General features: G+C 46.9%; 1 protein-coding gene and 1 long non-coding RNA gene across 4 annotated transcripts in view; both read right to left on the reverse strand.

Moving 5' to 3' along the window:
* Positions 1–19,245, reverse strand: part of tsc22d2 (TSC22 domain family 2) — a 37,716-nt gene extending 18,471 nt beyond the window's left edge. The window contains exons 1-2 of one of the 3 annotated variants that reach the window (XM_060059896.1): positions 16,772–19,245; positions 12,288–15,940 (exon numbers count right to left, since the gene is read on the reverse strand). In XM_060059896.1, the coding sequence (XP_059915879.1) occupies positions 15,784–15,940; positions 16,772–18,477 (1,863 nt within the window). In that variant the 5' untranslated portion in view covers positions 18,478–19,245 and the 3' untranslated portion in view covers positions 12,288–15,783. Of the gene's footprint in view, positions 1–12,287; positions 15,941–16,771 lie in introns of those variants that run through there. The other 2 variants (XM_060059894.1, XM_060059895.1) reach the window with 2 other exon arrangements.
* A 3,142-nt stretch (positions 19,246–22,387) lies between these two features.
* On the reverse strand, positions 22,388–24,244 carry LOC132463622 (uncharacterized). The gene is made up of 2 exons (XR_009527081.1): positions 23,997–24,244; positions 22,388–23,202 (listed from the first exon to the last, which is right to left on the reverse strand). It is a non-coding gene; the product is annotated as an uncharacterized LOC132463622 (long non-coding RNA).
* Positions 24,245–25,142: the final 898 nt, after the last annotated feature.

Genomic DNA, 25,142 nt, shown 5'->3' on the forward strand with positions numbered 1-25,142 from the left:
CCAAGATCACTCCTTCTTGGCCAAACACTGCACTCTTCACAGTATGTCCTCCGCCACTGCTGTTCTGCTAAGGCTTGGCAATAGCTCCCCATATGGCTCACGTCAGCAACAAGGAGTTCCTGAGCTATTCCTCCTTCAGGCTTTGGCCAACCCCACAGGACAGCAGTTCAACTCCACCAGTGATCTCCTCTCCTAGCAGGACTATTCGTCTACCTGCTCACCTTTCACTGCGGTCCACCATGATGCTTCTTGAACAATGTCGAAATGTGGGTCCCCTCCACTCGGCTAGAGGAATCATCCCACCACTGCCACCAAATGTGAAAAAGAGTTTTCTCTATGCACATGGTTATTGTTAAAAAGCATATTTTTACTTAAAACAAATAGCACAACCGTCGAGTCACTTGCACGACTCAAGCCTCCCTCCAGTCTAAAACTCTGGCCCTCTTAAAGAGCACCAGAATGGGTGTGGCTAAATTAGCCTATGAGCCACAGCTGCAGACTATTACGGCTAACAGTCAGACAGGAATATGTGCATCTTTTAAAACATGGTTTAAAAGAGTGAAGATGCCATTCACATCTTCCCAAACCCCCAAAAAATAATGGGTCGGGCTCTATCTGAGATCCATCTGACTCGGTTCCCCAGAGCTTCCTTCCTGTAAGGCGGGTCAGGGCCCCGGAATGCCACGCCGCGTAGGAGATAGACCACACACACTGGGAGATTTGAATTGAGGTTCTATTTCATGTAGGCTACGCCGTCTAGGCTTCGCCTTATGGGCTTGTCCCGTGCGCGCGCCTGCGCGCGCTGAAAATTCAAACTATGCACCCATCAGCGTGGGCACCGCCCACATTTCCCATGGTATCGTGTCTATATAACGCGGTGTATACCGTCGCTCATCCTCCCTTTTCTTTCAGCATTTGTGCTTATCAGCGAGAAATTGAGAACTACTATTAAGAAAATTAGGAACTTCAACACGGATCTCCCAAGCCGGTGGCAGCGGCTCGGGCGAGGCCGCGGACAAACGGCCCTTTTCAGGGCCACCTGAGAGCGCTCCTGGAGCTAGGTCCTTTTCAGGACTCCTATGCGCCTCCTGTCCCGCCTCCCTGGCACCGGGTGACGGGCACTTGGCGTGCTTTCGGTGCCTCGGCGCCGACCACGCCGCGGCTGCTATGGCGGCCCCCGTCTCCTGTGTCGCCTGCCGGGAGCTGCCTGAAGAGGGGATCCTCTCCAGGCATCTCTTCTTTTCCCCTGCGGTGGAACTGGCTGACGCCATCGACCTGTTCAGGGCCGGCCCTTTCGTCGACGATAGCATCATCGACGCCTCCCTGGACGGCGACTCGGCGTCCGGTTTTTCCCGCTCTCGGGTTACAACCGCCACCGTCATACAACACGAGGGTCCGCGCCGGATGACCGATCTCTTCCGGGAGATCATGGGTGAGGCGGCGGCCATCAAAGGGATTCCCATGCCGGCCCCGCCTGTTGCCCGCGTGTCTGACGATATGCAGGGCGAGTGCTTTCGCACCCCATCTTTTTCCCGGCGGGTTACCCAGTGCCCCTTGTTCCCGCCTTTGCAGCACTTGTTTATTGCTGCAGGTGAGGACCCTTCGACCCTGAAGGCTCCGGTAAGATCCTACACGGATTTCACCAACGTGGAGGGGTGGGCCGATACTCAGGCGAGGGGGATCCCTCGCCTGGAGCCTCCCCTGGCAGCGCTTCTCTCTCTGGGCTCTCCCTAACGAAAAGCTGTTGCCCCCCGACCGCCTCCAGAAGCCGATTGTCGGCCTAACGGACAGGGTGTTCGTTTGTGCCTCTCAATCCGCGGCGGCGGTCAACAACATCGCCCTGCTCTCCTCTGCCATGGTCTCCTTGTTGGCTGACAGGGAGGCCTACGGCCCGGAGGAAGCCGCGAGATGGCTGACGGTTTCCCGCTTTTCCAGCGCCATCCTCCAGCTATGCCAGCCGATAGCCGTATCGGCCGGCCGGCATATGGCGTGGGCTACCATGATTCAAAGGGTCATATGGCTCTCCCACACTGCGGTGCCGGAACGAGAGCGGGCCAGCCTCGTCCAGGGTCCACTAGCGCCGGATGGCCTATTTGGTCCCAGGTTCTCCGAGGTGAGCAGTCAGTCCGTGAGAATCGTTCCCGGTTCGGGGCGATTCTCACGGGCTCCTCCCGCCAGCAGGCTGGGAGGAAGCGGGATCTAGGCCGGTCCCAGCGTTCCAGGGGGCCGCCTCCGACTGCAGCCCCGGTGCAGCAGCAGCCGCAGCCGCCGCGCACGGGGAGAGCAGCAGCGCCACGGACCGGGAAGTTCCGGACGCTTGCTCCTACTTTTTCTTTCCCTATTAAAGAAAAAAGTAAAGACTGTTCGGCCGAACGGCAGTACATGGTACCTAAAGAGCGATATTCCTCAGGCCACCTGCGTCCTACGCTTGTGGTGCGCTCCTCCATGTTGTCTCTTTCCCCCCCTCAGCCCGGTGGCTGTAGGGTGGCGGTCGGACGGCGTGTTCACATGGCCTCTGGTTCACCTGCTTCTAAGAAGCGGCGTCCCTTGGAGCCTCGTGGACGGATCAGAGACTCGTTGCACGAGCCCGTGGATACGGCCGCTTGTACCGGTCTCCTGGTTCCCCACATTATAGGTGAGGAGACTGGTCCGCGCGCTGTGGCTACAGCCTGCGGACAGCGCATGCGCACAGGTGCTGCGGCCGGACGGCTCGCTCCCTGTTCAGCGGGCACAAGCGCGACGTCTAGACAGCTCGTTGTTTTTACAGTGGCTAGTTCTGTTACGTCTCCTACGCTCGCTGGTCATCGTGGTTGGACACCACGTTGAGATGGGGCCATCCCATACAGTTCAAGCGTCGTCCCCCACCCTTTATGGGGTTGGTGGAGACCACGCTACGGGACCCGGCTGCGAGCACGGCTCTAGCAGCAGAGGTGGCACGTCTCTTGGTAAAGGGGGCCATCACTGTCGTTCCCCCCTACGAGTCTCACCTAGGGTTTTATTCCCGCTACTTCCTGGTTTCCAAGAAGTCAAGGGAAAAGAGACCTATTCTGGATCTTCGCGTGTTCAACAGATTCGTTGCCACGAGGAAGTTCAGAATGCTCACTGTCGGAGCGTTGTTCCGGTGTGAGAGAGGGCGATTGGTTCACATCCATTGATCTCAAGGATGCTTACTTCCACGTCCCTGTTCGGCAGGCGCACAGGAAGTTTCTCCGCTTTGCCTTTATGGGAATGGCGTACGAGTACCAGTGCACGCCCCCTACAGCACACATAAATGTGTTGGAGCTCGACGCTGTGAGGAAAGTGCTGTTGCATTTCTTTCACCTGGTGCGCGGCCGCCACGTTCTGATCAGGACAGACAGCGTGTCGGCGGCGGCGTACATCAACAGACAGGGGGGAGTCCGCTCCCCTGCTCTCCACCGAAAGGCGGTCGAGCTCTGGCTTTGGGCTCATCAGTATCTCCTCAGTCTGAGAGCCCTGCATATCGCGGGCGCCCAGAACTTTGGGGCGGACCCCATGTCTCGAGGCGGTCCCCGCCGAGACGAGTGGCGGTTACATCCCGACATTGTCAGACTGATCTGGCAGAGGTTCGGGACAGCGCAGGTGGACCTCTTCGCGTCCAGGGAGAACACGCACTGCAGGTGGTGGTTCTCCCTCAGCCCTCGGGATCTTCCCCCGTTGGGGGTAGATGCGTTGGCACACACACCTTGGCCGCGGGCTCTCTTGTATGCGTTTCCCCCGCTCCAGCTGATCCTTCCTCTTCTGGAACGTGTTAGACAGGAGAGACTGTCCCTGATATTAGTGGCCCCGGAGAACCGTTCAGCTCTGTTGTTTCCAGAGCTGTCGCGGTCGGCGCCTTGGCCAGTACCGTTCAGGCCGGATGCGCTTTCACAGGCCCACGGGACGGTGCACCACCCGCTTGATGTGTCGGGACGGCTGTTGGTTTGGCTCCTGAGAGGTTGATCCTGCAGGGCAAAGGTTTGCCTGAGACGGTTATCAACACTATTCAGAGTGCTCGTGCGCCTTCTACTTCTTCCCTCTATGCGGCGAAGTGGTGCGCCTTCTCTAATTGGTGTGAGACGAACCACTCTGTCCCATCTCAATGCGAGGTGGGAATCGTGCTTTCGTTTTCTGCAAAACTTATTGGAAAAAGGTTTGGCCTTCTCCACTATCAAGGTCTATGCGGCAGCCGTTTCGGCTGGCCAGGCAGGCTGTGATGGTGGACCGATCTTCAGCCATCCACTGGTCAAGAGATTATTGCGTGGGGCTAGACGGGTTAGGCCTGTTTCACGCGTGCTTACACCACGCTGGGACCCCACCGTGTTGCGCGGATTGTCCAGGGATCCTTTCGAGCCTCTTTCTCAGGCCCCTTTGGATGCCCTGTCATTTAAGATGGCGCACTTGTTGGCCTTGGTTTCTGCCAAGCGGGCCGGTGAGCTAACCGCTCTGTCTGTCAGCCCGAGTTGCTTGTTGCTAAACGAGGACAGCTCCTTCGCGTTGCTCAGACCTAATCCTGCGTTCCTCCCGAAGAACATTAATAGTTCTTTTCGGTCGAGGGATATTGTGCTTAAGGCTTTTCACCCCCCGCCTCATTCTAGTGAGGCGGAGGCAGAGTTGCATCTCCTGTGCCCGGTTCGGGCGTTGGCTATGTACGTGAATCGCTCGGCCGCGTTCCGCTCCACACAACAGTTGTTTGTGTGTTATAGCGACGCTAGCAGGGGCCGCGCTCTCTCTAAGCAGTGGTTTTCTCGCTGGGTATGTGAGGGTGTTTGCTTAGCCTACTCTCGGCAGGGCTTGGTGCCACCGTTGGGCGTTAAAGCTCACTCCACATGGAGCGTGGCCGCTTCAACGGCTCTACTCAAGGGCGTTTCAGTGGAAGACATCTGTGCGGCTGCGTCATGGTCTTCCCCCGGCCCCTTTGTCCGTTTTTACATGTTAGACATGTCCAGGGGCTCACTCGGCAACTCTGCTGGAGTCCGGGACCCCTTTTACGGCTTAAGAATATAGACATGTTCTTTAAAGCGGCGTGGTTGGATTTCCTCTCGCCGGCTGGCGAGGTGGACTTGATTACCAGTCTTACTCTTCCACCTTTTTTCAAATGAAAAACAGGCTAGGGGGTTTTCTATTGGCTCGCCAATTGTCTGGTGGTTTTGTTTACCAGTGTGGCACTCCCGCCGTTTTCTTCAAATACGAAACGGCCGAGAGAGTCCCATTATTGGAGAGCCGGATTCCGTAGCTCCGCCCCCGGTGGAAGCGGACCTAATGGAAACCGTGTTGCTCTGGTTTTTCTTTTCCTTTTCATGGGTTCCATGAAGCACGGATTAGAGCCGGAGTCTTTACAGACTCACTTTTTTCTCCCTTGATCATTGCTGTTGTGCTGTTGTGTTTTACACTTCCTTGGCTTTTTGAGTCTTAATGTGCTCTGGTGACTTAGTTCGTTTTGACTGGGGTCCAGCAGGAGTACATTGATCGGGCTCCGCTCGCAGCTTCACCTTAGCCCATAAGGCGAAGCCTAGACGGCGTAGCCTACATGAAATAGAACGATAGTTATGTTATTATAACTCTAGTTCTATGATTGTAGGCGTAGCCGTCTAGTTTCCCACCTGCTGTACCCTCCAAATGATGAAAGAAAAGCGTGGAGGATGAGCGACGGTGTACACGCTGATAGGTGCAGTTAGAATTTTCAGCGCGAGCAGACGCGCGCACGGGACAAGCCCATAAGGCGAAGCCTAGACGGCTACGCCTACAATCATAGAACTAGAGTTATAATAACATAACTATCGTTTTGTTCCGTGCATAATATGATGGCTGCAAGACGACAAACCGATGGATCAACCGACCGGAACTTGACCAACCTACCAAGCAATGGTCAACGGACTAGTTCTGGACCATGACTGGACCCAACCCAGCAGACTGGTTCTGGACCAGGACTTAACCCAACAGACTGGCTCTAGACCATGACAGAAACACCCTTTCATGCCTTCTTACTGAAAGGGGGCCGTGAGACCTGTGATGGTTGGCAAGATGCCAATTTGATGTCAGGGTCGGGTGCCCCTTAATTAGGGTTGGGTATCGTTTGGGTTTTATCCGATACCGGTGCCTACTCTGTACTTTTCAAACGGTTCCGGTGCTAAAACGGTTCTCAAACCGGTACTTAAAAAAACGAAACGGCGCACACTTGCATTAAGCAGAAAGTCAGTGGACACTGAGTTGAATGGCAACGGTGTTTGCTAGCCTACTTGATATGCAAGACTTACGGTTGGCATTCAATTACTCGACTTACCCGAGGAGGCTGCTGTGACTGATACATATCTTTTTAAAATTACAAATAATTTTAATTACTCACTGAAAGCATGCAGGCACGCATCATGGCGCAACATTACTGCCAAAGTCATATCAAGTAATATAACTCATGTGCGCAAGACAGCCACAGGAGACGCCAACATTGTTTTCAACCGCTCGGTACCGCGCTGTATTAATTCCCAAGTTTTGAAAAGAAAAAGTATTTGAAGCGAATAACGACTCTGTTTTTGATTTGTTTATTTGGTTTTTGAACAGCAAGTTTTGGATGCATGTATTGGCTTTGAGTTTGTTTGTTTGTTACTTTAAAATTACATTCGCTCGCAACAAACACACACACACGCACACGTTCATTCACGTTCACCCACTACAACCTGCCGATCTCCAATCAAAACAACATCAAGTAAGCGATCCCACAGAGCGTTGACAAGTCCGTCCCGAGTCTCGAGGCGCCCATAGGCTTTATGGTTTATATGTTTGAAAGCCGTGACACACTCTTTTACCATTTGGCCTGAAATACCACGCCTCGCAGTCATGGACCTATAAAGAAAGTCGTAGTCGTACCATGCTTGTTTACCGCAACATTGAGAAGGGTCCCGTCTGAAACCGAGTAGCGCAGCGCTGCGTTCCGAACGTTGTGTAATCAAATACACCGGTATGGCGAGGCTATATAAAAAAATCATATCCTAACGAAAATACACATCGTTATTCAGTGAGAACCGGTATAGCGCCCAGCACCAACGCAAGTTGACGCCGCAACACCATGGGGGCGGGGCAGGGGGCGTTAAAAAACGTCAGGCACCGTTATGAGGAACCGAAATGTGCGTTCTTATTCAATCTCGTTACAACCGTTTAAGGCGGAACCGGTTCCCTACTGGAACCGAGTTTCGGTGCTCAACCCTACCCTTAATGAGCCTGCTAGCTGAGTATGCCTGTTATCAGTACCTCATTTTCCTTGGGGGTTGGACTGAGACAGAAGGGGGAACAGCATCAGAAGGATTTAAAGAGAAGAGGGTGGATGGGTAAACTGGTGTGTGTGTGTGTGTGTGTGTGTGTGTGTGTGTGTGTGTGTGTGTGTGTGTGTGTGTGTGTGTGTGTGTGTGTGTGTGTGTGTGTGTCTCTCTCTCTCTCTCTCTCTGATATTTTGACTTTGGTTTCCCTTGGAATGTAGGAGGCGTGGAGACCCACAACAGGCATATTTACACTGAATGGGGGGGAAATGGTCGGGTCAGGGGGCCAAATCGATGAACCATGGGGAAAAAAATGGTGCCGGCCGATGGAACCGAGTGCATCCAACCAATGGCAGCACAGAGGCTCCTCCGAAAGGCTTCTAGCTATACTAGCTCTCTCCTGGTAGGACCGGGAAAGGGTGGCAGCAGCCACATGGAAACCAAGTTGGAAGATCTGCATTACTACTAGGGATGGGACTAGGGGTGGGAATCGAGAACCGGTTCCTACTCAGAACCGGTTCCAACTAACCAATTCCATCGGAATCGTACGCCTCCAACGTTATCGATTCTTCTTAACGATTACGCAGCACGTTTTCCGGTTTCCGCAAAAAATTTGCGACGACCCTGCGCACGCCGACATCCTTCAAACAACAAGGCAGCTTCGTGGAGAGTAGGAAGCGATCGCAATTCTGGCTCCATTTCACCAAACGCAATGAAAATTCTGCCGTATGTAATCAGTGCAAAGCTATCATTTCGTGTAAGGGTGCAAACACCAGCAACATGCTAAAGCATTTGTCTATCAAGCATGGAATCAAGTCCCAAGAATGCCATGTGTTCAAAAGCCTGCATACGAGTCAAACAAGCTCCACTGTGTCCTCCGTTGACAACGGTAACGTTCACATTACAGTGTTTCCAAATTCAGCAGCGGCGCGCCGCCGCTGCTGAATTTTCTCCGCCGCTGCAATAAAAATCCTTCTCCTAATTTTTTTTTTATTTTTATTTTTTTTTTTACGTAGCTCCTTTTAGAAAATGTACAGCGCGTAACGTCAATTGCGCAGCACGCGGCACATCGTCATGTAACCAACATCAAAGAAGAAAAATACACAGCGAGTGTGGCAGTTGTTGGCAGTAGCCTACCCTACACGGTTGCAAAGTTACATTGATTCTAGCAGTAGCGAGTGAAGCGGAAGATCGAAGGAAGAAGGAAAGAGAGAGACAGACAGAGAGAGAGAGAGAGACAGACAGAGAGAGCGAGAGAGAGAAAGTAAGTTGCTAAAATCTGTCGCTACATGACCACCAGTGTTAAAAACCCTCTAAGCCCAATCATTTTATTGTATCTATAAACCGCAACCTCCGTGCCGTTTTTCCTCTAGTATTGTGTGTGTGTGTGTGTGTGTGTGTGTGTGTAGGCCTATGTGTGTGTGTGTGCGCGTGTTGTCGCTCTTTTTGGGATCACTCATAGCCTTTACAGGAGCTTATATCCAGTCAGGAATTTATAGCCTAGGTATTTTCGGGAACTTTGAAAAATGAATCCATACTGTTAGATCCGATGTTGTTCTTTATTGCCATATAAAATCTGTTTTCATCGCGTATTTTAGTTAGGGATTTATGCTAATCGCCTGCAAGCATGTGGTCATTAGCATAAATGCAGGGAAAAAACCTAAGGACTTCTTAAAAGATCATGAATAGTTTCTATTATGTATAACTCATATTTATTTTATAATTTTCTCATCGCTTTTTGACTCCCAAGACAGCATCTGGCGACTTGTTTGAGAGTCAGCATCAATGGCCCCCCCACCACCAAATTCCCCTACAGAAGAGCCCTGGAGCTCTTCTTTAAAAAGCCCAGGAGAATTAAACGCTCCCAGGCTGGATGTAGCCTTTGTGGATGAGCAAAAACTTCACAGTTCTCCGTCTGTTGTCTTCTTTGTCCTCATCCTCCTGTCGCTCTCTTGTCCTCTTCCCCTGACTCTCACTGTCTCACAAAGGAGCTGAGCTCACCTGAGGTCTATTTGTAGTGCTAAGGCTCACACTGATTGGTATTCAATTAGCTTTATTTTTCATGTGTGTGAGTCTGTGTTCTTTTCAAATTTTAGTTAGGTTCTAGTCTTTTAAAAAGATGTGTTTTGCCCATTGTTGCAGGAGATTTCATTTTTGAACAAAGTGTCTTATGTAAAAAACAGTTATGCTTTTGGCATAGCAACCATGTTTAGTGGTTTGCAACCATGCAAATTATATTTGCTTTGTGGCATTTTTTGTTTAAATATTACTACAGAAAAATATAAAAATCTGTAAATTGAGAGACAAAAGGCAAAGTTACAACACCAATAATCCCATCTACAGTAATACACAGGACTGTTTGAATAGGATTTAAGTGCATATTCTCCTCTCAAAGTGCACCAGATTCATGCATTCCAATGTAAAGGGTACAAAAACATTTTGGTTGGGGGGGCATGCCCCCGGACCCCCCTAGAGGGTTCGGGGACCACACCACCGCTGCTGAAAAAAAACCTGCGGGAAACACGGCATTACATATCCTGCATTAGCAGCCCACTGTCTCCTTGCACGTGCAGTTTTTACAGTAGTAGTGTCGTAGTTTTTATTAATAATGCCGACCTATACAAATTTCATGCATTTTAGATGATCGCTCTCAGGCAGCTGGCCCCTCGACATCAGCTCAAGTTACCCCTTTCACTCCCAGAAAAGGCAGATATGCTTATATTCTTGCATAAGAATTGTTGACGCTCAGTAAAAAAAAATAATCTAAAAGATGTTATGAAGGCATACATTTCATGCCTATTTAATTAAAAGGGATGTACGTATGTTTACTATTTTGTTTACTTTTTATAACCCTTCCTAGAAAAGTGTTAAACTTTAATTTAATGACGTTTGGTTTAAGCTTAGTAAGGTTACAGTTATTACATCTAAAATATGTATATAAAAGTTTAGCGTTCAATCATAATTTAGCATGTTCAATTGTAAGTGTCTTACTATTATTTTTATTACTTATTTATTGTCAGTCTAACTTATTTAGACTATATTTTCTTGTTTCTTGTTCTTGTGTTAGTATGTAGAAAATAAAATGGTTACTTTTGGTGCAGAAGACTAGAACTCTTTTTTTGCCACTCAATGAACTACTCAGGAATCGGTAAGAGAATTGATAAGGAATTGGATCGATAGGCAGAATCGACAATGGCATTGATATTGATAAAAACGTATCAATTCCCACCCCTAGATGGGACGGAATATTCCATCATTCGTTCTCGAGGGTCAAAATCGATTTGTAACATTTGGACTGATACATTTTTTTCCCATTCAAATATAACGTTTTTCCCAAACCATACCTTTGTTCACTGGTAACGCCTGAGGGTTTGACTAATACAGTAGGGGGATTATTTGTTTATCAACACGGTGCATGTGCACGCAGAATGATCGCAAAAAGACAATTTGTTTGACCGGTTGCCATGGTTATCTCTGTGTGGTTAATTTGCAGTTGCGGTGTAAATTAGCGATGTTGTCAGTTTACTGTTACATTAAACTGTAATCAGAAAACACGGTTATATGCTATATGTTACATGGTATAAAGGCTGGGACGAACTTCAAACTAAAATATGTACACTTTATGTTGGAAGTACAGACCGTCGCGATTCCCATTGAAACGAATGGCGCAGTGATTATTCTTCAAATCGAGCTCTGGTAAATTGTGGGAAAATGAATTAAACTGTAATCAGACAACGCGGTTATATGCTATAGACCCTAGAGTATCTGTGGTATAAAGGCTGGGATAGACCTTAGCTACGACTTGACCACAGGAGGTATTCTAGTCCGCTCAGCTATGAGCCAGAGAGCTAACATTATGCATTGTACATATTTACAATTCGAAATTCGTCCCAGCCTTTATACAACAGATACTCTAGGGCAGGGGTGTCAAACTCATTTTAGCTCAGGGGCCACATGGAGGATAATCTATTCCCAAGTGGGCCGGAGCGGTAAAAATATGGCATAATTATGTAAAATTAAACATGCTGTGAGCACACCAAACACAGGTTTCCCATTCTTCCGTGAATAAAAAGGACGATGACCATTTTTCTTGGAAAAGTCTGCACTGTGTCCACTTTTCGTCTTTTTGACAGAGACATTTTGGGGCAATGAGAGTGCCAAAGCGCATAATGTTGGAAGTATAAGGCAGAACGACAAGGTAGCTCCGGGCACTACCTGTTTATACTTGCTCCCTGCTAAGCCCCGGTATAAAGTTTGCTTGCTTAACATAATTTGCTATTGCGACTTCTAGTGGACACATTAAGAACAGCAGTTTCTTCATTGAAAAATAGCAGATCATTTTACGTTACATTCCAAAGCGACTTCCAGTTACACACAATTGTCCAGTAGTTCAATGTACAACAAATTAATCAGTGCCAGTCAATGCAATTCATGTAATGCTAGGAAGGATTTTTATTAAAAAAATTATAATTTTCTTTATAATTTTTTTTTTTATTTTTTTTTTTTACAATACTGTACTTCACAAAATCATCTTGCGGGCCGGATTAAACCCGTTCGCGGGCCTGATCCGCCCGCGGGCCGTACGTTTGACACCCCTGCTCTAGGGTCTATAGCATATAATGCGTTGTCTATTGCAGTTTAATGCATTTTTCACAATTTACCAGCTCTCGTTTTGAAGACCGAATCACTGCGCCATTCGTTTCAATGGGATTCGCGACGGTCTATATTTTCAACATAAAGTGTACATATTTATAATTTTAAATTAGTCCCAGCCTTTATACCACAGATACTATAGGGTCTATTGCATATAAACGCATTTTCTGATTACAGTTTAATGCATTTTTCACAACAGACAATTTGACTTGAACTACTTAGCAGGTAGTTGTTTTTTTGCGTTTAAGATATTAAGTGATTTCTTGCAGATGATCCATGGCTGCCTTTGTGAATGTCGGCACATATCGAATAATCTATTATTCGTTCATACCACCCACTGATTATTCGACCATGAAAATTGTGAGCTATTCACATCCCTAATTTCTACACCCCTTTATTATTGGCATTTAAAATAAAATTAAATCACAGCTTACTAAACTTCGAAAGCACAAAGATAGCGCAACAGCAGGGAGGAGAGTTTAAACAACCCTAACCGGTTGCAGAACACGGAGCCAGATCAGAGGGTGTGGTGATGACGGAGGAGATAATCCCTGCAAGGACACACAGCGAAAGAGCGGCTCTCGGAGCACAAGCCCCTCCTCTCTGAACCGGCCGGTGAGGGATGGGGGATGAAGACTAGCCAGGGAGGTTATTGATCAAACACGCGTTGCATGAAGCAAGCTTGAACACTTGCGACAGAGGCAGATGGAACATCAACAATTCAACTACTCTGCAAGGCCTTCATTGGAGGAAAATACATTCTTACAAATGCTGCCTCAGTGGGATACAGATATAGATATGGTGTCATCCCAACAGTATGGTATCGAGAGAATGCCACATAACCATACAAACCACGGCCCTTTCTACATTCAAGGTGTATGCATCACAAAGTCAACAACTTATTACCTCCCCAGGTGATGGAATGAATTACTGATGGGACGTTGATCAATAAGAACTTGACTTCTGAAACCCTCATGCACAAAGTAGCACCTAAATACACCTGGAACCAGCCTTTATTGCTGGGGAACAAGGATGAGTGAGAGTAACTGAAAGCTTTCTAACCACTGCCAAACTCCCAATGTGAAAAAAAATAATACCTGAACCTAAAGTTCACTCATCGCAGAACAAGGGTGCCTATCAACACTTCCTCTGAGTATGAACACATCTGTAACGCCTTGCCTGGCCCGGCATTCAGGCCCCAGCTAAGAAAACAAACCTGAAGACCCACTGAGGCCCTCACACAGGAGGAACATCAGGTAGGCCTACCACCTGCCACACCAGGAAGGCCTACCACCTATGACACCAGGAAGGCCTACCACCTGGAACACCAGGAATGTCTACCGCCTATCACACCAGGAAGGCCTACCGCTTGGCACACCTGGAAGGCCTACCACCTGGCACACCAGGAAGGCCTACCGCCTGGCACACCAGGAAGGCCTACCGCCTGGCACACCAGGAAGGCCTACCGCCTATCACACCAGGAAGGCCTACCACCTGGCACACCAGGAAGGCCTACCACCTGGCACACCAGGAAGGCCTACCGCCTATCACACCAGGTAGGCCAACCGCCTGCCACACCAGGAAGGCCAACCACACCAGGGCGTTTGTTGAATACAATTACTTATTTTTGAGAGAAGTTGTTTTTGGCAAAAGCTGGGGATAAACCAAAATACAAGTGAGTCACTGCGTGATCTAGACTCTGAAGGTATTGCTCTCTGACATGACTCGAAAAGAAAACCTTTTTACCAGCGGAGATTGAATTCCACGCGGAGGCCAATGAAGTAGGAGTGAAGTAGAGTGTCAGTGAGCAATACGCTCAATCCCCACTTACGTGTGTGAGAGAGAGAGAGAGAGAGAGAGCGAGAGAGAGAGAACGAGAGAGAGAGAACATGCTGAAGCGACACGCCCCAGTGACAGGTCTCTTATCTGCAGCCAGGAGCAACGGTGGAAATACCACTGCTGGCTCTCTGATAGGACCCTGCTGTCGTAACAGAGCCCTCTCTAATCAGCACTAGCAGTACACAAGTGACAAATAACACAATCCTGACTGCAAAAATAGTTATAATATATATAAATCATTTAATAGCCATCATTTGATATAAAAAAAATATTCTGTTGCATTTTCAAAAATGTTTTGCATCCATGATGTTTTCAGAACCATCAGCCTCCACACGTAACGTAACGTGGAGCTAAAATTGTACACTCTTACAGTAAGTATGCCAGGCAAGTAGGTAGCTTTCACCTAAAATATGAAGAAAAAAAAAAACACGGAAGAAAACCCAAAGGCTGCATAAAACAGCTTCTACTCCATCCTTGTCGTCATGATTTTTAAAGAGCTACGGTAAAAGCTAGTTTTTCAAATGTCTACTCTCTGAAGAACGGTATTAAAAGCCTCTATTTTAGCAGCTACAAATTAAAGAACTGCAACCAGTTCAATAACATTTATAAAAAGGCAAAAAGTGATTCTAGAAGGAGTAGGGATACAAGAAAAGCCCACAACTTTTGTTTTGCACCCCATGCAAAAAGAAGCAAAAGAAGTCTGATCGTTTCTAGCAATGTACGCATCCACTCTCCCCTCCGTTTGTACTATACAGCTTAAGGGATACAATAGCCAATATCTGTTCCGATATTTTATTTTTGACCTAAAAGACTGTCAAACCACATAACCGGATATTGCAGAAGAATAATACTGTTCCTGGGGTCATTATGACTTGTCTGCCGCCGACGGTCCACCAATGGGCCAGCCACTAAACACTGGCCAACAAAATACCTATACAAGGCTTTACAACAATATGCACGGCAAAGGTGTTATTTGGGAACATTTAACTATTTATCCTTCCAGAAACATCCAAAAATACATAACATCATATAAAAAAAGGTATAAATAAGGGGATTAGAAATTAGAAAACGAGTACACGTTTGCACCCCTTTTTCTGAGTAGTAAGCATGCAGTGACTAACCTGACAAATAGTCAACGCATATCCAGGGCCATTCAATAGGGATTGACCCATAGGATATAATATCCAACGCAGCTATTTGGGAAAAGAAGGAAGTGGGTTTTCCTTGTGCTATATGAAATTGATATGGCAACGTATGATATATTCCCTTTGACATGAAAATATATTTTTTATGACTTCTGGTGTAAGGCTGACATCTGATGGTCATCCTGCATCACTGAAACCATGGTCCTTTATCTTAGGACAAAGTTCGATGTCGTTAAGCTCCAGAATACAGTAAGCAGCCACAGGCCCCTTTGTAGACAGACCACACATTTCCACTAAAGAACCAACACGGATAAAACCAGTCTTGTCACATGCTCAGAACGATAGGACTTTGATAATACAACCACAATGGAAATTCTTTTTTTAGGATTGCTGAGCTTCCCCGTGAAAAATTAAAAACATGAGATTAAACAAAATGACAAAAAAAATGGAAGCACCTGGTTAAGTGAAAGGAGAGGATATTTCTGGGGAAAAGCCAGGTTAATGGCTATGGCAGGTTTATTATAGCATGAACATGGAAACGATCAGGAATTGTAAAGTACTTTACGTTTCCACCTTCCCCTTAAGCCAAGCCCATCACAGGACGACATAAAATCAAAGGGATTGGAAGACAATCCTGTTTCAAAGATCAGCAATAGACAGAAGTCTTTAAAAACCTAGAAAACATGAAAAGCTAAGCAAGATCTTGCCACCACGGCAAGGAAGCGTTGCCATCTGAAAATCCAATGCAGATCCACTACTGTACATGAGACATTTAGTTGATAAATGTGAAAACGCAATAAACGGTAAAAAGCTGGCTAATATAGCTCCACAATCGCCCTCTCAAATGACAAGAAGCACCAGAGAGGAAGGTGGAAATGATAAGAATTTCTCCTTAGGTTTCAGGAAATATGGCAACCAATTAAAAAGTTCATGCACACGTTGGCGAAGACGTTTGGGCCTAAGACTAGTGCTGAGTCAGCCCGGTGCTCAGCTACCCTCCAGCAGAGCACCAGAGATTTCCTGTTTGGAGCCAAGGCCATCGTCTTGAGAAAGTAACTGCAACAGCCAAAAGTAGGGAGTGAATGAGGGGGGGTAGATAAACCTACACGATAGCAGACCCCCTCACACAGACAAACACCAACTAAAATAGAAGTTTGTTTGCGTGATCAACAGTTTCAGTTGAACACTTCCCATTCAACAGGGGCATAGTAACGTATCGCATGTATTGCCTTAACATTCACTCTGTGCCCAAGCAGGATCATTTGTTTCCATATTAAAATAAACCCCTGCATCAAGTTCACCACCTAAATATAAAACTTAAACATAACAATTGTGTGCAAATAGCTTATGCAACTTCCAGAACATGCAAAGTTCCCGACATATCTAATGAGAAGAAGGTATCAATTGGATGTATTGAATTTTCGTTAAAGGGGACTTATTATAACCACCAGGTGTGAGTGTGATTAGCCTTACAAGCCGTTTCGAAAATCTGCCTAATATGACATCACTAGTGGGTGTGTCCACCTAGATCTGTGCTGGATAGATCTATCTACCAGCCAACCCAGTGGACTGAAGTAAACATTGCTCATCTATCCAGCACAGATCTAGGTGGACACACCCACTAGTGATGTCCTATTAGGCCGATTTTCGAAACGGCTTGTAAGGCTAATCACAGTCACACCTGGTGGTATAATAAGTCCCCTTTAATGTATATATGTTGATTAAACCTACATCAAAGTTTATGATCTCAGTGTCAGAAGTGTGTGATGACAATGTTGACCAAAACCTTGAAGTAGTTTACTTTCTTCCTAACAAAGTTATCAGAGGACATATCTACTGCTGTGAATCCCCAGGCACTGGGCAGATTGGGTCACTTTGTGGTCGTACCTGTCCTCTTCCCCGTCCATGGGTAAGGGAATCCCAAACAGACTGCGGACCGTGGGGCTGGAGAGATGCAGGCTCTCTGGAATCAGAGGCTTCATCAGGTCCTTCCCAGGGACCAGGCCCCCGAAGACCCCGAAAGCTCCCAGTTGACCGCGGGAGAACTGGGCCTGCTTGGCCATCAGCAGACTGGAGGTCATCAGGTTTGGCATGGCTGCACTAGAGGCACTGGGTGCGCCCGCGGGCACTGTGGTGGGCACACTGGAACTGGCGGCAGGCACATTTTGGCCACCAGATGGTGCGTGCTCGAGGTTGTGTGGCTGAAGCTGACCGGGGCTGGTGTACTGACCGCCAGCCTGCTGAAGGGCGGACCCCCCCAGCAGCAGGGAGCCCCCCACACCGCCCAACCCACCCCCGGGGGGCGGCGGCAGAAGGCTTGGCGCGGACAGGACAGGTAAAGGTCCTCCTCCCCCTGGACCAGCCATCTCCCCACTTTGCCCAGAAGCAGAGGTCCGTCCCAGCATTTGGGTTATGATGGGAGAGGGGCCTTGTCTCCCAGACTGGGCCAGTGTCAGAGAGGTGGGGGGAGCTTCCTGCATGGGAGACCCATGTAGTTGTTGTTGTTGATGGTAGTATTCTGTCTGGCTGGAGGTTGCAGCCGAGGCCTGCCCGGCCGGTTGACTGAGTGCAGTCTTCTGCATGTTGACACCACCTTGAGACAGGCTGCTGTGTCCGACAGACGGTTGGAGAAGGCCGACGGCAGGCTGCTGAGGGGCGGAAACAGCTATGGACTTGATACTGCTGGAGAAGGCGTTCTGGGAGGCCGTCCCCCCGGGTTGCCCGGTGGCGTAGGCAGCCTGGTGCATCTGCTGCTGCAGAGCGTCCAACGTCTGCATGCGAGATGCCGGGAGCGATAACATCATGTCCGCCAAGGAGCCCAACCCCTGACCAAAGTTTGTTGCCGGGATAACGGCAGAGCCACCAATGTGGCCGAGCCCGCTGTCCCTGTCGAGACTGGGGTCGGGCGCAGCGTTTGCGTGTCGTATGTTATCGACAGACCGACCCATCACGGAGCCCTCTGAATCCTTTTCGTAGAACTCTGTACATGTCCATCTCCCTCTTCGGAAGGGCTCTCCAGTACCATGGTCCAGTTTAATGACCCTGAAGCGTGAACTGCAGCTCACTGTAGCTGTGGTAGAGGAAGGAGTGGAATAAGTCACCGGTGCTGCATGGGAGACGTTGACTGACAGGCTTGGAGGCCCACCACCAACACTCACCCCAGGGGGAAGGCGTTGCTGCTGCACGGGGCCTGGCTGAGTGACAAGGGCAGACATCAACGCAGCCCCCGGATCATGCCCTTGCTGACTACTCGAAGCAGAGCCTGCATATCCTATGTTTCGAGAGCCTCCGTTAGGGTTGTTTGGTAATGCAGACAACTGATTAACTTGAGGTATATGTTGCGGTACCATGACGCCAGGTGCGTCAGTCTCTCCGATGTTATTGATTGCTTCCTCTGATGAACTTCTGTCACACACTGGCTCATAATCCGCTCGTGACACGTCGAATATTTCCGATGAGCCGTCCTCGGTCCGCGCCTCGTCCGGGTCGTCCAGGCTCTCCGTGTCGTCGGTGGCGCTGCTGGCCGCCACTTGGGCCTGCGTCACGCTGGTGATCTGGAAACAACTCTTTTTCTTGGCCGGCATTTTCGACATGTTTGCGGACTGTTAACAACTCCCTTATGGTTATCCGTCAAAATGCGCCTAATCAGCCTAGAACCGAGTCGATTAGATCGGGTCTCACGTTCGCATTTATACAGAATTAACAAGTAAACTGCAATCAATACGAATCTGCGCCATCCTCCTCATTTTTCCAAGTCTCCTGTTGCATTTTATGAGCGCGTAAAATAGACTGCTAGATCGTGTACACTACAGCATCCTGGAGCTTTAGCTGTTAACAGTAATACCTTACAAGGGTTTGCGACAAAAGTTGAGTTCACTCCACAGACCCGGTCCCGGAGTTGTCACCGCGCCGCCCTGCAACGGGAGCTACTGGAGGCTGAGGCTGGCTGAGGGGGCGCAGCCCTCCGTCACCGAGCGACTGGAGGCTGAGGCGGGCCGCAGCGGACTGAGGAGCCGCAGCGAAGCTACTGGAGGCTGGGGCGGAATGAGGGACCGCAGCGGAGTGAGGCGGGCCGCAGCCCTCCGCTCCCCGAGCTACTAGCGGACTGAGGGGCTGTAACACTCCCCCTACGTCGGAACAAGTATGGAAGACATCTTCTACAAACAAGTCTTCTTCACCAACTTGGTTAGCATCCTTGTGTTCGTTTAGTAGTCACACCAGCCTAGAAGGCAAGTCCCTTGTGAGTGTTCAAAATGTCTTAAATGTTATACTTTTGGGCAACTGGAATCCTTGCAGCGCTTCCCTTCCTCACTTTGACAAGATGGCTCTGTGTGCGCCGCGCTGCATGCTGGGTACTGCGAGCAACACTACGTAGAATGAGATCGAGAATACGATGCAGTCACTGTGCAGTGCGCCGTCCTCCCTCCCTCACACGCACACACACACACACACACACACACACACACACACACACACACACACGCACACACGCACACACACACACACACACGCACGCACGCACGCACGCGCACGCACACACACACACACACACACACACACACACACACACACACACACACACACACACACACACACACACACACACACATGCATTCAAATAGTTGACTTAATTATTGCGCTTTCCTAAATTGAAGGATAACACTGCGTATAAATAAAAACGCACACACACACACACTTTGCATTAAAGTTTCACATCAAGCCCGTAATCACAGGTCAAATCTCATAAGAGCTCAGAGCCCTCATGAGCGGGTTAAATGTTCAAGTTTGGCCAAAACCGAATTGGAAAAGCAAGAGGCGTCTGATAGACGCTGACCATGTAGGAAACAGCACAAAACATTATATTGCAAGCTGCTTTGTGCACTCATTTTGAGCTATTACAGTAGGCCTATGTTGAATTAATTAATTAATGAATTAACAAATAAACCATATTGTAAGTATGATGACCAACTGAGAAATAATTTAGACGCTTGGGAGTAATATTGAGAGAATGTATACTGAAGTTATTATTATCTACTGGGTGTCTGTTCTATTATTTAGCTATAAGAACATTAAACCCAGCATTAATATGGAAGGTTAAGTTTAGATGGGGTGATGACTTCAGCATCATGCGATTCTGTTTCGAAATGAACAAATGAACAACAAAAGCCAAATAACGTGGTTCCTTTATACTTTAGGGGTACTTTAGATAGCTCAGGTGTACATGTGTGTGAACGGTCCAGGGGACAGTCTATAGTCATGCTGGATACATGGATACGGCTTGTGAAAACGGTCTCAGCTGCCGATAGCCTGACAGCATCACGGAACCCTGGTTGACGGCTACGTGGCTACAAGGCCTGCCCGCCGGACCTGCTTCATCTCCCGCTCCTCCAGTGCCGGCTGAAGGCAGAGGCCATATAGGCGCTCTGCGAGGCGCGCCCCCTTCTTGCCGACCTTCAAACACCCTGTGGCGGATGGCTTTGTGATGGAGTTAAACATATTTGAACTTTTATTCACGGCTAAAAGAAGCAGAAAGTGCGTGGCTCATCACTGCGCTGCTCTAAACTGATCCGACTGACCGACTGATCACAACGTTTTCCACAATGAAAAGGTCCAAGCCTTGTAGTGCGCAATTTAGAAAAACTTAGAAAAGAGTTGGAGGAAAGAAAAGCCTTAATTTGTAGTGGACTTCGCAGCAGCAGCAGCTACGTGTTTCTGCTTGGCTAACTTTATCTACTCTATAACATTCTTGGATCATCTGCTGATGTCCCCAGCTGCTTGAGAATGGGCATCTGATCTCCTCTCTCCTCTCCAGCACCTCCGATGAAACAATGCTTGCGGGTCTAGCAACACCCACCAACACATCAAGCACGCAAAAATGCATGTTTATAAACATGCATTTAGTAAGGGTTTAGGGCAGAAGAAACCACGAAGAAGAAAGGTGTCGCGAAGACGTTACCGGAGAAAGAGAGCATGTTTTTTGCTCCATCTCACATATAACAAACACTAAACTGAGTGAAAGAACGGGATCCTATAATGTTCAGCTAACTGTTAGGCGTGGATCTGTGAACTCATGTATTGTAATGATTGTATGATTCATAGTTTTAGAGTTATGATAAGGTATCTTAAGGTAATTTACATTTCATACAGGGAAAGTACTACATCAGGGGTAGTATTTTTTCAATAAATTTTCAGGGTACAAATGTCAGGAAATGTTGTTCATAGATACAGCCCATTGGGAGAATAGCAGGAGAATATCAGGATTTACACGTATTTGTGAAAGCAGCTATAGAGATGTTAACAACTTAAGGGGCCAATTTAAAGTCAGCTCAGTAACTGGGGTTCATCTCAGGATCTGCAAATTTGGAAACTACATTAATACAGCGTTTAACATTTAGCTTTAATTGTGACAATAATTTGTTAACCTTAATGTATAAGTGAACTGAGAAATAGTATGTGGTCAATGAATATGGAGAGATAACAGCTTCAGTGGTCACCGGTCGCCCTATGACCAGCTCTGATGTAATCATGAGATAAGAGGCTCCTAGCAGAGGGCTATCAGGAGGTGTAATAAATGACTCACGGGATTCCCTTGTAACAGGGCCCTTATAGGCCTATGTCACACTTCCTGCTTCCGGAACGCGTAGTTGGGTAATCCAACTTCCGGTCGCGTCTAGCAGCAACAACAATGGCAGCTCCCGTTCGCAGTTGTTCTTGTAGTGTACCGTGTTGCTCTACATCAGGACGTATACAGCCATACCTCAGCTTCCACGCTTTCCCGAAGGACAAAATAAATCTTGGTTGAGATAATTTTTTGCCCAGTACTGTCCTAACGTGCGAGTGATTCTAGACTGCACAGAAATCAGGTGTGAGGCACCCTCATCACTCACCCTCCAGTCTGAAACATTCTCCCACTACAAGAATACCAACACCTTCAAAGGTCTGATTGGCATTGCTTCATGTGGAGTTATCACCTTAATTTCTAAGCTGTACACTGGTTCCATATCAGACAGAGAAATCACTCAGCAGTCAGGAATCCTTAGTCTACTTCAGCCAGGAGATGCATGCATGGCTGACAAAGGCTTTGTCATCGACAAGATGCTTTCTGAAGTTGGGGCCACCCTCATAATGCCGCCATTTAAAAGAGGCGCCAGGTTCACCAGTGAGTATCGCCCAACTTAGAATCTTGGTGGAGAGGGCCATCAGAAGGGTCAAAGAATATCATATCTGGGACACGACCATTCCTCTGACTCTTTCAGGCTCTGTCAATCAGCTGTGGGTAAATTGTTGCTTGATGTCTAACTATCAAGGTCCTTTAGATGTTAAGGGTGATGTCCCAGTGTTACACATTAAAACACACATGACGTCACATGACTATTTTCAAACGTTTAATGTTCTTTGTTTACATTTAGCAGAAAGAAATTAAAATGGTGTGTGTGTGTTTGTGTCCGTCCATCCTTTTCAAATGTTTATTTAATGTTCGTTTCCAGTTCTTTTTTTTAAATATAAATTTACATATATACATATTTACATTTAACAGAAAGAAATGAAATGTTCTGTGTGTGTTAGGCAAGGCAACTTTATTTATATAGCACTTTTCATACACAAGGGCAGACTCAAAGTGCTTCACATATAATCATTGTCATACAATAAAATAGATAAGTAAAAGAAAACATATGCAGAGAAATTAGTAAAATAGAAAGTTAAAGGCATTTTAGTATTAAAATAGAAAATAAAGGCAAAGTTAAAAAAGCTTTTTAGAAAGTGCAATGTATTTAAGATGTAGCAGAAAGCTAATGCAAACATAAAAGTCTTCAGGCTTGTTTTAAAGGTGCTCAGAGTGTGTTACCTTAAACAAATGTTCAGGAATGTTCGTTTCCAATTCTTTGATTAAAATATTTACATATATACATTTAACAGAAATAAATAAATGAAATGGGGTGTGTGTATCCCTCGGCCATATTTACTTGGCATTCAGGAGGTATGTGTCCATGTATGTGCTAAAATAAAACACCTAACCCAAACCTTGGGTTTCCTGAACACAAGTTGGTCAGTGGGTTCCGGGCGAATCCCCTGGAGCAAAAATAAAAAATATGTCAGCACATAAATCATATTGTCAGTGTAGCAACACTTAAGTCAGTGTTAGTCACGTCTGTCTTTATACAAGAACTTCAAATACTATTATTGAGTAGACTATACAGGATGTTTGGCTAGGCCTGAGGTATACACATAAACCTGTGTCCTTGGTCCACGACTGCAGAACACTGGTGCACGACAGGTGTTGGCACGCTTTTCTCCCCTGTGAAGTGGTAGTCATGTGTCTGGAAGAGCAGATATAAAACAAAACATGACAATCTGCAACAGCAGACATGAAACAAAACATTATCATCTGCAACAGCAGATCTGGAGAAAGAGAGAGCATTTTGGAACAGCAACAAGAAACAATAATAATAAAAACACACACAGACTGAACGTGCAACTGAATCTGTGAAGGTCTGAAACCATGCTCTAGGGCTATCCATTATGCTACATATTACGAGGTGGGCCTGTTGTTTGAATCACAAAATGTAAATCTAATTAAAGTGGTCAGAAAGGTAGGCCTAAGTAACAGTCCCATTGATTCACATAATACTATGAAAAGCGAGATAGAGTTTGATTTCAGACTCAGGCCTGACTTCCTAGCACTGTAGCCTGCGGGGTGTGAGGCTCATCGTTTTTCTTCTGGGAACAGTAGCAGTTCGCCCGAACTGCTACTTCCAAATTAACTAAATCTGACACTGCAGTAAGAGAGGGAAAGATTAACACACCATACAGCAAAATGTATGGGCATTGGTAGCTTATGACAGCCACCCAGCCACTATGTTCTGACAGTAGCCTGGAGCTAATCTGACATACTATCGACACTTACATGTACGGTAGGCAGTGGTACTACCTATACCAAACCTCTTGGGGTTCGTCAGGCAAAGTTTCAGAGACACTCAAAATAAATATGTATTCCTACCAGTATAATATTTTGCGATTAATTAAAAAGGATACGTTTTAACTGACATGTATTACACTTAGTGCTATCTGTCACAGTCAAGCTACACAGTGTCAACAGATTTGAAACACTTACCTATGTAATTAAAAATGTACTTCTCCCAGAATAACATATCCTTTGCGTAGTTTAGATGTTTCGACACGTAAGTGCTGATTTACTATCCTTAGGACGTCGTCGTAGGACAATTTAGGTAGGTTGGAGAGACTTGGTCCAAAGGTATCGATCTGCCTCCGCCATGGTAAACAGCTTAGCTAAGCTAAGCGGAAGAGCAGTTACCCTACTCCGCGAGCTTCTTCCGGTCTTCAATTGTTCCGTGACATTGACCTATTCATAGACATCATATAGGTAGACGCCCCCTTCGGCCTTGGACGGCATAAATCGTCGGCGCCATCTTGGTACGGGAGTTATTTCGTCTTCGGAGTGAAGATGCCTACTTCATGCGCCGCTTGGGGGTGCACCACCGTCAGGACGATTCAAACAAGATCGCAAGGAATTACCTTTCACAAGTCAGACTAAACAATTGTTTCTATTTGTAATTGTAAAATCCAGTCATGTCACGTAGATCATGTGTTATGTTGAGAGCTAAGAGCTGTTGAGACAGCTAAATTGCCACCAGAATCAGACTATAGCTAGTCTAACGTGAAATGGACATGGTGAGCAAAGCCTTATTCTATCGTTCGTCAACAGGAGATAATATTGTCAAGAAATATAGGATATGCAGTATATATATATATAATCTACCACTACTTGCTTGTGAGTAATTACAATGTATGTATAATGTAATTATATAGCATTTATGGTCGCGACGGAAAGCTGCGTTTCGGCTGAGCGACTGGCCTTAATTTCTCTCTGTGATGTATTTAAAAAAGAGACTAGAATAAAACAAAAAAAGGCTCAAAACATGCCACTGTATATGTAATGGTTCTACAATATATGAAGGTGTCACGTAATGAATGAAACTACGGAAAAAATGTCACGATACTCTACATGCACATGTGAGATGCACCTGCAGTCAGTCGCCGGCCGAAATTGACGTTTTAAACGTTATTTCTATTTAAATGTTTTTTTTTTTTTAAAGATACATCTGTATTATGAATCTGACTGACTTGCTAGCTAACCTTTCTCGCAATTTTAAGGTTTCCCAAAGAGAAGCAGTTTAGGAGACAGTGGTAAGTGGCTGCACCCCATTGCAAAACTGAGCACGCTGCAATTACAGACTGG

The sequence above is a fragment of the Gadus macrocephalus genome, chromosome 8 (assembly GCF_031168955.1).
Source record: "Gadus macrocephalus chromosome 8, ASM3116895v1".
Classification (NCBI taxonomy): domain Eukaryota; kingdom Metazoa; phylum Chordata; class Actinopteri; order Gadiformes; family Gadidae; genus Gadus; species Gadus macrocephalus.